Source organism: Onychomys torridus, chromosome 3, assembly GCF_903995425.1.
Source record: "Onychomys torridus chromosome 3, mOncTor1.1, whole genome shotgun sequence".
Taxonomy (NCBI): Eukaryota; Metazoa; Chordata; class Mammalia; order Rodentia; family Cricetidae; genus Onychomys; species Onychomys torridus.
In genome coordinates this window covers 151,826,807-151,839,220 of record NC_050445.1, presented here as the reverse complement: position 1 = coordinate 151,839,220, position 12,414 = coordinate 151,826,807, and the positions used below count along the sequence as shown (strand labels likewise).

The 12,414-nt window shown below is 41.7% G+C and overlaps 1 protein-coding gene across 36 annotated transcripts in view; it reads right to left on the bottom strand.

Annotated features, from left to right (window-relative positions):
- Positions 1-12,414, bottom strand: part of Plekha5 (pleckstrin homology domain containing A5) — a 181,521-nt gene that overhangs the window by 32,880 nt on the left and 136,227 nt on the right. For 28 of the 36 annotated variants that reach the window (XM_036182506.1, XM_036182503.1, XM_036182512.1 and 25 more), the window contains 4 exons: positions 10,717-10,803; positions 7,413-7,532; positions 6,620-6,673; positions 120-200 (listed from right to left, as the gene is read on the bottom strand). In XM_036182506.1, the coding sequence (XP_036038399.1) occupies positions 120-200; positions 6,620-6,673; positions 7,413-7,532; positions 10,717-10,803 (342 nt within the window). The other 8 variants (XM_036182522.1, XM_036182529.1, XM_036182524.1 and 5 more) reach the window with 3 other exon arrangements.

Here is a 12,414-nt window from a genome sequence, read left to right as displayed (position 1 = left end):
ACAAACAGAAACAAAAGGTAAAAACATTGATGTTATGAGGGAATCTGAGGATAGACAAGGCTGTCACTGAGGGGTTTTGCAGATGACAATGCAGTATCATTCACTGTCCAAGACCTTACTTGTTGGTACAGTTGTGGTCTTAGCGCCGAGTTCTCAATCATGGTGTGAACCATGGTGATAATAGGTTCATTTTCTTTCATCTATTTCAAATCAGGAGGAGCATACAGCAAACATCAGTTTACAGCACAGGTAGATTTGAAAGACGACACTGTAAATATATCCTCTAATTTAGTATCTTCCTAACAGTGCAGTTGCTTACATTTCACCCCATGGTTGCACAGACTTAATGCATACCAACAATTTTAAGCAAGCACCTAAAGCTATAAAATACACCAAAGATTATAAAATCAACCTCACTGACTGCTATAGTGCTACAATCAGATTTGACTTCGATCAATACAGCCAATTAACAGCTACTTTTACATACGTGAGATGATAAAGCATTAAATATAAAAAGACAATTTAAATTTTCTAGGGGAGGCAATCTGTGAATTTAGGAGAAAGATGATATTGTTTAATTTTATTCAGTAATAAAACAAAATGCAGTTCTTTATAAGGCTAGTCGGAAAAGAAAATAGTTCTCTAAGGATATTAAAATTTTATAATACCCAACATTTTTATCACTTAGATAACATTTTATTAAAATTAGTCCTGACAGGCATTTTTATAGACTCTTGGGTTTTCTCAGTATAATGGTATATGCAGAATTATTATTTAAGGACACTTAAAATAAAACTTATTCAGCAAGGACTCAGTAAATCTCCTTTGCTCCTATCATGGCAGGATGAAAGTGTGACTCACATTTCCAGCTATATTCTACTTCATTATGGTTTCTAGAAAAGTACAGTTTCCTGCAACAGGCTTTGTAGTTAGCTAGAGCATTAAAAAACAAGCATTTTGACACAGAGAGGAAATGGCTAACTAAATTTCCAGCATTTCTAAGCAGACAGGTCTGGTGTTTACCACTGCAGTTAATTTAAGTGATTTTCCCAGGGTTTAAGGAGTGTGCTGTCCACAGCATTTGACTACCCTGTACTAGAGGTCATAAAAACCTCAGAGTGCCGCGCTGCAGCCAGATTTTACTTTCACCAATGTAGTCAATTAATGACATGTATTAGGACGGATAATGAAGCATTGTAATGCACAGGATACTCTAAACCTCTGAACCAAAAGCTTATTTAGAGCAGTGATCCCTCATCCAAATACACTGGAACCACTGGACACATTTCCCAGGCGACTCTCCTGTACACCCTGAGGATCTCCATGCAGAAAGAGTAATCCAGCCGTGGAGCAGTCTGCCCTACAAGCCCTTGGACAGGATGACTCACGTCCTCCCTGGGGTCCTGTTTACTCTTTGCTTGTAGTGGTTTTGCCAGACATGAAAGCTATGGACGAGAAGTTCACTTTTGGAAATGCTGGGCCTGTGCTGGAGAACTAACCGAGAACATTTAAAAAAATTAATTTTATGTGTATGAGTATTTTGCCTGCATGTATATCTGTGCAGCACGTGCATGCAGAATCCAGAAGGCATCAGATCCCCTGGAACTGGAGTTATAGACAGTTATGAGCTGCGATGTTGGGAATCAAACAGGGGTTCTCTGGAAGAGCAACCAGTATTCTTAATCACTGAGTCATCTTTCCAGCCTGGACCTCTCTACATCTTACCAGTTTGTCTTTGTTTTAATGTGGGAGTGTCAGCCAGTCTCAGCCCCAGAGCACTGGAGGATGGGCCAATCTGTCTGGCTCACCGTGGGTTCCCCAGTTTACTTATGTAACTTTCCCAGTTTCATTGGTCAGCGTTTGATGCGCTGAGGCCCAGGGCACCTCTGCTGTCAGTCCCTCTTCACTCTTTGCTCTCACCTCAGTATCACTTCCTGTTGTGGGATAATCTTTATGTACACAGTAAAGATGAGTCTCTGCCTAAGGCGCCTCCTGACTGATTTAATACAGAGCGGAATGACCCATAGCCAGGCAGGGGAGAAATAGGCAGGACTTCGGGGAGAGAGAGGAACTCTGGGAAGAAGAGAGGTAAAAGCCACATTGCAGAATGTACATTAATAGAAACAGGTTAATTTAAGTTATAAGAGCTAGTTGGGAACAAGCCTAAGCTAAAGGCTGAGCTTTCATAATTAATAATAAATAAGTCTGAGTGTTGTTATTTGGGGGTTGGTGGTCTAAGAAAGTCCAACAAGAAAGGCTCACTACAATTTTCCCAAGTAAACTTCTTGCAAACAAGAAGGAAGCTCACACTATAAACTCCACTTTCTGACAGAAACATCAAAGAACACAGTGACAAACAGGAAACTGAAATGAATTCAGTTGAGAGAATGTGAGGAAAAGGCGCTTTTGTGGTTAAGGTTAAGATAGGTGACATAGTTATCACCAAGGATCAGATCCATCAGCAATAATAACTATTCTTAGACAGGCACTGGGCAGGTCAAGTTAAGAGATCAGAGGACTAACACGTAGGTATTAAGTCTACACTCGGGATTCGAACCCACCCAATGTCTGGTTAGTTTTCTTACAATTCTGCCATCATGATGTCCTATTCTACTTCGACTTCCAGGCTCAAGTATGCTGGAGATGGGGAGGAGAGAAGGGAGTGGAGGGAGGGAGAGGTAGTGAAGGGAGGGGGGAGAGAGGAAATGAGAAAGAGAGAGGGAGGAGGAGATAGAAGCCCCCCCCCATCCCCAAACAAAACAACAACAGACTGTAGGAAGGGAGAGGTAGTCAGCTTGGTCATATGAGACCATGTCTCAACCACAAAGGAAGAGGAAAAAGAGAAAAGAGTTGGAGAGAAGAAAAACCAAGAGTAGGCATGAAGGGATGGCGAGACAGACAGCTCAGCAAGTTCAAGTCAGGACCTCCAGGACCCATATGGAGAAAGGAGAGAACCGACTGACCCCCAAGCACTATTCCTCTCTTGTGCAGCATAGTAATCAATACAGTTTTTAACAAAGGAGCCAAGGTGGATACAAGATTACTCTTGGTGTCTAGAGAGATGGCTCTGAGGTTAACAGCAGTAACTGCTCTTCCAAGAGGACCTGGCTTTGGTTCCCAGCATCCTCATGGTAGCTCACAACCATCTACAACTCCAGGTCCAGGGGATCTGATGCCCTCTTCTGACCTCCTTGGGCACCAGACACAAACGTGGTACACCTATCTACATGCAAGTGAAACACACACATAAAGTAAAAATCTAAAAGAAAATTTAGAAAGAAGCAGTATTAAAAGAGACTTTCCCCTCCTAAGTAGTTAAGCACCCCTTTAGTCCTGACTTTGGCCCCTGGGGCCTGGCCCTCTCCTGAGCTGCTTCCTGTCTTCTCCGAATTACCATTCCCAGCATGCTACCTTCTGTTGTTACTGCCTACCTAAAAGTCGGCAGGAAGAGTTCAGGGAAAGAAGAGAATGGGGCAGGCACTGAGTGGACTCAATGGGTTCTGTAAAGGAGGACATGGAACTGGGAGGGAGATGTGTCGTGGGGAGCCTGGGGGAGTGGATATGATTGAGATACAACACACATGTACGGAATTCTCAAAGAGTAGATAAAAATATCATTAAAAATACAGACCTCAAGTAGTTCACTAGCTCTTCAAACAATCTGAAATAGTGTATTTCAGAATAAAGCAGAAAGCAGAGGAAAAGCCTACCATGGAATTTGTACAGCTATTGGTCTTTATGTTTGGGTTTTGTGAGACAGGGTCTAAGTCTGCAGTCCATCAGGCCTACAACTCAGTCTATGTATTTCCCAGCAATGCTGGCACTTCCGCCTCCTGAGCCCTGGGACTAAAGGTATGTACCACCATACCCATCACTGCTGGGACCTTGGAACCATTTCAGTCGCCACTGCCTTAGAGGTGGTGAGAAAAGTCATGCTCTATGCTCAAGCTCCTGAGCCCAGGAGGCAAGCTCTTCAGTCCCTGCTTCATTCACAGGAGCCTGTCAGCGGCAGAAGACAGGCATTCACTTCTAAATAGCTCAGAGGACATCTTCTGGTTCTACTTTTCACGAATAACGTTAGAAATGAATGGAATTTAAATGAACTCAAGCTTTCCTTAGGGTGTCTTGGTACCTATAAAAGGCTGGAGGAAGGCTGCATTGATTGCTTCTACTTAATGCAAGTGGGAAACAGTACGAGCAGAGAGGAGAGTCAGCCAGAACACGTTCCTCTGAGGTGTGTACTTTACAATTTGCCTGGGGCCTCTTCCTCTGATCTGCTGTCTAATTTGTGGTTCTATAAAACTGATGAGTCAATCTATAAATCCCGGACACCCAAAAATGCCTGCAAAAACAACATAGCTGGTCAGCTCAAACACGTTACTGCAGGAACAAGACAGACAGTGAGAAAGGTTTGAGCCGAATGAGAAACTCCACTCAAAAAAAATTATAGTCATTTTACATATATATAGCTATAGTTAGATACAATGCACAATGCAGTTCAAAAATTGTCATTTCAGTGCATTGCTAGAAACAATTTTTAAATGTATTTAAGGAGAGATCATCTTTAGGTAACCTTTTGTGAGTGTGTATGTGTCTAAGCTAGGAGTCAATCAGGAGCATCCATCTTGGTTTTTTTTCTCCCTTTTTTGAGACCCTCCTGGGACCTGAGGCTTGCTGGTTTGGCTACGATGGCTGGCAAGACTGCTCCAGGGATTACCTGTCTCTACCACAATAGTGCTGGGACTACAAGTGTGTCCCACTATTCGGAGCTTTGGGGATGGTCGACAAGCACTTTACCCCCAAGGTAACCTGAAGATTATATGCATTGAGATATAGATGAGTTTCCATTCATGAAAGTTTTACATTCTAAATGTTATCTATAAATAGTCAAATGTTCACTATCAGAAGTAGTTATATTTAAGTGCAAAGTATGACTCAAAACATCCATTTCTATAATTATTCCTGTTATAAAATTTAAAAATGGAAATAATATAACTGTTTCAGAATCCGACAAAAAGGCAAATCGCTGACAGGGACTACAAATGACCAGTATTTCACCACATTTCAACCGTGAACACTAGGATGGCATAACTGCAAACCCGAGATGGGATCTGTGCCATTCTGGGAAACAGATAAAAAGGACTGAAAAGCAGCTCAGGAACAGTGGTGGGTGCAGCACACTCTTCTGTCTGGCCATCCCCAAAGTTCCATCCCTGTAACTGTACCACGTACTTCATTGAGAGGACTAACAAACCACAGCAAACCATTAGGCTTATTTTCAAAGGTTCTTGGTAATCAGATTCATGCTTACACTATTTTTAAGGCTAATTTTTTACAACATTCCATAGGTTTTCAGAATGATTCATGATTATGTTTCTTTGAGACAGGTCAGGCTTACAGTTTTGATCATCTTGCTTCTGCACTGCTGCACCATGGGTGTGGGCTACCTTGTCAGGTTTACAGTGCAAAGGAACTACAAAGAGAGTTGATTTCCATAGACCCCAGAAACTTTCTAGAATGTGCACTGAGTATCTTCATTATACTGCTGTCAAAGTACATTTTAGTGCCATGACTGAGTTTCACTAGCCAAGGCTCTGCAGTGGAGATCTGAACTTGGTTAACAAAATGCTGGTTTCTGAAGCATTCCAATAGGTAAAACCATGACAAAAATTAATGGGAAGTATGTAAATTATATACTAAGAAAGTATGCTTTTTTAAAAATTAAAATGACTGAACATGTCTGCAAAGGGTTATGCTGCCATTAAATTTTTTAAAATAAAACTTATAAAGCTGCATTTATCGCTTTCTTTCAAAGATGTAAGCATCTGTCTTATAACATTTCCCATAGGAACTTTATTTGATATAACATTCAAATCTACACAGTTTAAGACAAGTCAAAGTAGGGTTTAGCTTGATCTTTATTAAAGAATTCATTCGTTAGCAAAAATTAAGTCTGATAAGATACCAAGGCCCACTAAATAGACAACAGTGTCTAAGACACTAAAACCTGGGACAATTCTGCTTTACTGATATTTTCACTTTATGTCTGCCTTTTTGAGACAGGGTCTCAGTCTGTAGCCACCATGCCTGTCACCTCACGTGTGACGATTCCCCTTGGCCACCCACCACTCAAGCAACGGGGAAAACCCCAGGCCACTGGAAAACAGGATCTGCACACTGGGCAAAGACCACAGTGTGGGAGGAGACAGCACACAGGCAACTAAAGGCAGCCTCCAGCAGATTCCATGCTTCCATGCACCCTGAAGCTGTCCTTAAGGAATCCAGAACACTACTGCCCCCTGCCCCCCAACTGCCAACAGGACATCCATAGTGTTCATTCCTTCACTGGTTACCCGCCAGCTCAGCTACACTTCAGTATGTAAGAATTTTCATGAGCTATAAGGAAACATAGATGATACAAGCTCTCAAGCTTAAGTGACTCTGTTTATACCCTCCATCGACTCTCACAAACGCCTTTTTGCCTTTTGGTCAGGGCTCTTTACTTGTTGAAGTCATGTTACTAATTAAAAGTGATTGAAATACTTAAGTAGCCATTAAAATTGTAGATAATTGGTAAATTCTAATTGGTGTCATAGTAAGAAAATTCTACAAACCCCACCTGATGATCCAAATATATGGTGTTCCTTTGGAGATGATGTGAAAGAATTTCATTCTAGTAGCCATCAACCAAGGAAAGAGGGACAGAGAGCAAATCATCAAAAAGTCAATTGGTAATAAGAAAAACAGTGTAATATCGCAGCACACAACTTTCACAAACATGCTGTCAGTGTACAGATGACATATTCTAGTATATAAAATTGTAGACACTAAGTTATTACATAGGAAACCGCTTGCAATGGCTTTAGCAGATAGAAGCTTCACATGCCCATCCTTTTCGTTGCTATAGCCCTCCCTTCTCACATAAACAGAGGCTATTAACCCTTTGAGAGATTTCAGACCAGCCTCCAACTTCCTGATTCTCCTGTACCACATCCGGGGTGCTGGGATCACATGTGTGAGCTGAGAAACAGTATGTGTTCATTTTTTCCCGTAAGAACAAAAGGCTTATAATGAATTTTCAACTTACTGCTTCATTTGAAAACACAAGCTTTCAGTACCTGTTTTATCAGATGTGGAAGTCAAAGTATTTACTGAGCAGCAGTACTATCCTGAGACCCCAGTGCAGCTCCCTCCTTCCTCCTCCCAACCAGCCAAGGAGTCAAAGGCTAAGAAGCAACACACCCTCCCTGTATTTTTTCACTACTGTACATGCATGTAAATGAGCTGAATTCTCAAAGGGTCAATAGGAGACTGTAATATCCCTGCAATGATGGTACAGGCTCATGCTTGACACCAAGGACACAGAATGCACTGATGAGTGATGATGCCAGACACACGTCTCCATAGCTGACCTTTGGGCTGTGGGCCTCAAGTTTGAGCTGCATGAGCTGTGCTAAGGTATGCTCCCGGATACTACTCAGTTCAGCTTGCTGCCGTCTCAGCTTTATGAGCAGCAGCGTAAGCTCCTCTGGCTGAAGGAGTACAATTTAAGAATCCAAACAGTGGAAAACAGATTAATTGTTGTCTTAAGTGACAGATATTAAACCAAGATTTCTTGGCAAGTTTCCTCTTATGGTTGGCATCATAGTGCCTAGGCACTATGATGATAGGTCCTACATAAAAGCATAGACATCTAGAGAGACAGAAGGAATAGTGTTAATTTACAGCAAAACAACATGGTACTTAGGCATTTTTCTTAGAACTCACAAGAGTATGTCAATGTTAAGCATCAAATGCACAGACCCACCATAAAGCTTTGCACAGAGAACTGTTAAGTTGCTTATTAAAGATGTCATCAGGATGTTAAAATTACACCTAAGACTCTTCCAGCAACAGAGCAATGTTCACCTCTCCAACATTTCAAAGAACAAGTAAATATAAAGAATTGCACTTCAGAAATGGAAGACTTGGGTGGGTGTTATTTCTGAATTCTAAGAGTCCGTGTGTGAGGTCAGTCACATCTTGTGATGTCACCAATGGAGCTTCTACAACATTTTTATGATTAAAATGTCAATTCTCTTTTTTAGGGGAAACAATGGGAAACAAATATTGCCATGAGTATACCCCCAGCACCTGCCCCTGCACACACACACTGCGAACAGGAGACTCTGGTTCCCCAGTAGTTACTACGAATCCTGAGGAGGAAAGCTTCCCACAAACAGGGGGCGAACCCCTCAGTATCTGCAGAGCAGAGGTGTCTCAGCAGCAATTGGACAGCTGTTTCTGTGAACTTGTTTACAACTGTTAAGGGTGGGGAAGGGGCTCTTCCCCCTAAAGTCCCAGGCAGGGGTGCTGCTGAGCTCATGTTGCACATGCCCAGCTTACACCAGCTCTCTTCTGTTCATTTGCTGTTGCTCCCTATTTTCTATACCATAAAGCTCTTTTAGAGACCCATGGCATTTTCAGTATTGCCTTCAGACAGGCAGATCATCACAGAAGTAAACTACACCTTCCCATTGGCTACTCAGGTGAAGGGGGGCACATACAAAGAGAAGACAACTGGCTTTTATACTTAGCAGTCAACAGTGTTCAGTGCATGTGACTTCAAAGTACATTAAGTAGAAAAAAAAATTCCAGCTGTTTTTGCTCTGAAGCCAAAAAGGGACCTTGCCACTACATGACTGGGACAGGCTTTATCTCTTGGTCATCATGTCCAGCTCTTGAGGTCTTGCCAAGGAAATGTGGGTCGAAGAAAGGACTGCTATGTTCTCTTCTTTCTTTTTGGTAGAATTGAATATTCTAAACCTCAGGTTGATTTCTGACAGAAAATTAACTAGTTTGTGTATGGACTAAAATGATAGCATTTTCAAAGGACAGAAGATTGTTAGTTAGCTGTATATTCACATTTTGAGGCCAAATAAAGATGCATTATTGGCTAGAAAAAGGTAGGGGTGATAGTACATAAATCTGACCCTGAACATCCACTAGAGGGAGCAAAGTAGAAGAGAAAATACCAGACAGTGAGCAGTTACACTGGACTGCCACCTGCTTCTGTCACATCGACAACCTAGTATTTAATAGTTCTGTTTCTTGTTTGTTTGTTTGTTTTTGTTTGATTTTTTTTTTTTTTTTGTATGTGTGTGTGTTTTAGACAGGGTTTCTCTGTGTAGCCCTGGCTGTCCTGGAACTCAGAGATCCACCTGCCTCTGCCTTCTGAGTGCTGGGATTAATGGTGTGCTCCACCACCATCAGAACCTAGTCCTTGGTTTGTAATAAAATACATTCACAATCTTTAGTAAACACACTGCAATCACTTTAAATCCAGCAACTATTTCCTTACATCTAAAGGTGTAAGATGAAGACATGAGAAAAAAGACACGAGTTTGCCTTGATTAGTGTAGGAAGAGAATTTTAAATAATAACGAACAATCCTACAGGTATTAAAATCACATCCTCAAGTGAACAGGAATATCTACTGACAACAGAGTCGCCCCAGAGAAAAGCATTCCAGCAATGTTGGTGACCCATACCCTCAGTACTCCAGGGGCTGGGGTAAGGGACTGTTAGATAAAGACCTTGCCTAAAACAAAACAACAAAACCCAAGCCAAAGCAGGGAAAAAGTCACCTACTTTCTTTGATTTGAGGAACTGATAGGGAAAACCCTCAATTTAAATAGTAGTAAAGATGCTTGCTGTGGTGTGTGTTTGAGTTCCCTCCTGTATCCCAGGCTAGCTTCCAACTCTCAATCTTGTCTCAGCCTCTGGAATGCTGGGATTAAAGACATGAGCCATCATGGACAATTCTGACTATTGTATATTCTTTCTTTGTGTAAATACATAAAATCGGCTCTACAGTAGCTAATTTATATTAAAATTCACAGAAAAGCCAAGTATGGCAATATGTTCACATAATCCTAACACCAAGGAGGCCGAGCAAGAAGACAGCGTCCCAGGCTGGCTCGCACTCTATCTCAAGACTTGGTCTCAGAATAAAACAAAAGCTACAGGGAAAAAGTTTCAGAAGGTCTGTCATGTGGCCAGACAGAAACTCACTTGTCCTACTGATTATCACTCCAAAGTCTGTGCTGAGTGTGTGTAGGGTATGGTCCTCAACCTTCCTAATGCTTCGACCCTTTAATACTGTTCCTCATGTTGTGATGACCTCCCGACCATAAAATTTTTAGTGCTCCTTCATAACTACAATTTTGCTACTGTTTTGAATCATGATGTAAATATCTGATATGCAGGGTCTCTGACTTGGGACCCACTGGTGCAGGGTTGGCTGGGCTTGAGTCTAGCTCTTGCATATCTTATGCAACCATTTACCACTGAGCTATTTGGTTTTTAAGAAACAAACAAAACCAACTATGTAGTCTTGTATGCTAGGTAGCCTTAACTCACAGCCATCCTTCTGTGTACTACCATGCCTAGTTTCTATTTTAAAGATTAAGGGGATAATAAATAAAAAATCCAGAGTTAAATAGTAAACTTTAAACTTTCTCCTTTATTTGGGCATTTAGGGACAGGAAGCCAAAAAGACATTGACATGGCTATCTGAGTCTACATTCTTCTGCGGCTGAGTCTCTGTCACAAGAGTAGTGCTGTTTTCTTCTGGAGGTGATGGCTGAAAATTCACACTTAAAAGCCATGTCAGCTTCATGCCTTTCTGTGCAGCAAATAAAGTAGGCATATGATAAGTAAGCTTATCGCACTCACCGTTCTGCCTTGGAGGCTCTGAGGACTAACAGCCGCCGGTAAAGCTAAGCCAGCTGGCATTGACCTTCTGTCAGGTACATAGGCATGCTAGGAAACAAGGACAAAATATAATTCAGTGGGGAACTTTTTTTAATGTTACTGATGAATAATCTTAAGTTTACATCATAAAATACCAATTAAAATTGTCATCAGCATTTATGAAAGACATACCAAAATTCCTTACTTGACTAAATATGGACGTGAATGAAAAGAGTAATTCTATGGAGCCTAACTCAGCAGCACTCAAACTCCTGGTTCTCAGGACCCTTGTGTGTATGTGTGTTTGTGCAGTTGCTGTTGTTTTTTCTGAGACAGGACCTTGTGTAGCTCAGGCTGGCCTCACACTTGATCTTCTAATCTACTACTCTCCACTATAAGTGCTACATATAGTGGGCATGAACCACTATGCCCGGACCTATATATACATGTTTTACAGTCATTATTATTATTATTATTGTGCATGTGTATGATGTGTGGGTGGTGCACACGTGGAGGTCAGAGGACAACTCTGTGGTACTGGCCCTCTCCTTCTACCTTTATGTTGGTTCTGGAAAGCATCTTTACCTACTGAACCATCTCCCTGGCCCTGCTTCATATTCCTTAGATGAAACTTAGTAACAGGAGTGGCCCAGTTTGACAGCCTTAAAGATTTGACTGTTTGCTGGGTTCGCATACCTGCTTTTATATCGCTCTGTTACAATAAGTCTTTTGGTAGAAGCGTGTTTACCAAATCCACCTGTGGCACCTGTAGTTGCTGAGTGTAGATACACTGACAGTTCTTATGGCAAGTATAGACATTTATCTCTGATCTGTAGCTGAGCTCAATAAAGTGGCATTTTCCTAAAGCTTACTAGCAAACTGGTGTCTAAATGTGAATCAGTGATCCCCCGACACATGCGTACACTAATGTCCCTCTTGGCTGTGCATGATGTGGTAATGAAAGAGTTCATCTGCAAAGAACTGGTTCAGTCCATCATGCAATGTTCTCTGTGCTGACACGTTTCATTATTAAATACTGTTAGATAGCAATAGGAATTCTAGCATATAAGAGATCTCAATACAAGACTGCCACTTGGTTAGAAGATGAAGTCAATATTTTTGCCCTAATGAAGAACAGAGTGGGCTTTCAGGTATGCCAGGGAGAAGGTATGGTCGGCAAGTGTACAAAAAGTCAATACAAATGAGCTGGTCTGGGGAGAGGCTTAGTGGGTAAAGTGCTGGCTGCATGAGCAAGAGTTGATCCCTACCACCACGTCAAAATAACTACGTGTGGTAGCAGACACCTATTATCTCAGTGCTGGGAGGCAGTGGCTGGCCAGCCAGCTAGCCAATCCAGGTTCAGTGAGAGACCCTGTCTCGAAAAATGAAGTGGAGAGTGATTGAGGCAGATCCTCAATGTTGAACTCTGGCTTCCACACATGCTATGAACACCCACATGTATACATATTCTTCCCCCAACCCATTGTGGGCTGGGATGTAGTCTGGTGGCAGGACACTTGCCTAGCATGCACAAGGTGGGCTTGATTCTTAGCATGGGGAAAAAATAAATAAGAACAAGGTATGTCCTCAAATGGAGAAGAATGAATACTGTGTCTGTCAAAACAAAGAAAGAAACAAACAACCCCCCCCCCAAAAAAAAAGCAAAAAAGTTTTGCTGGG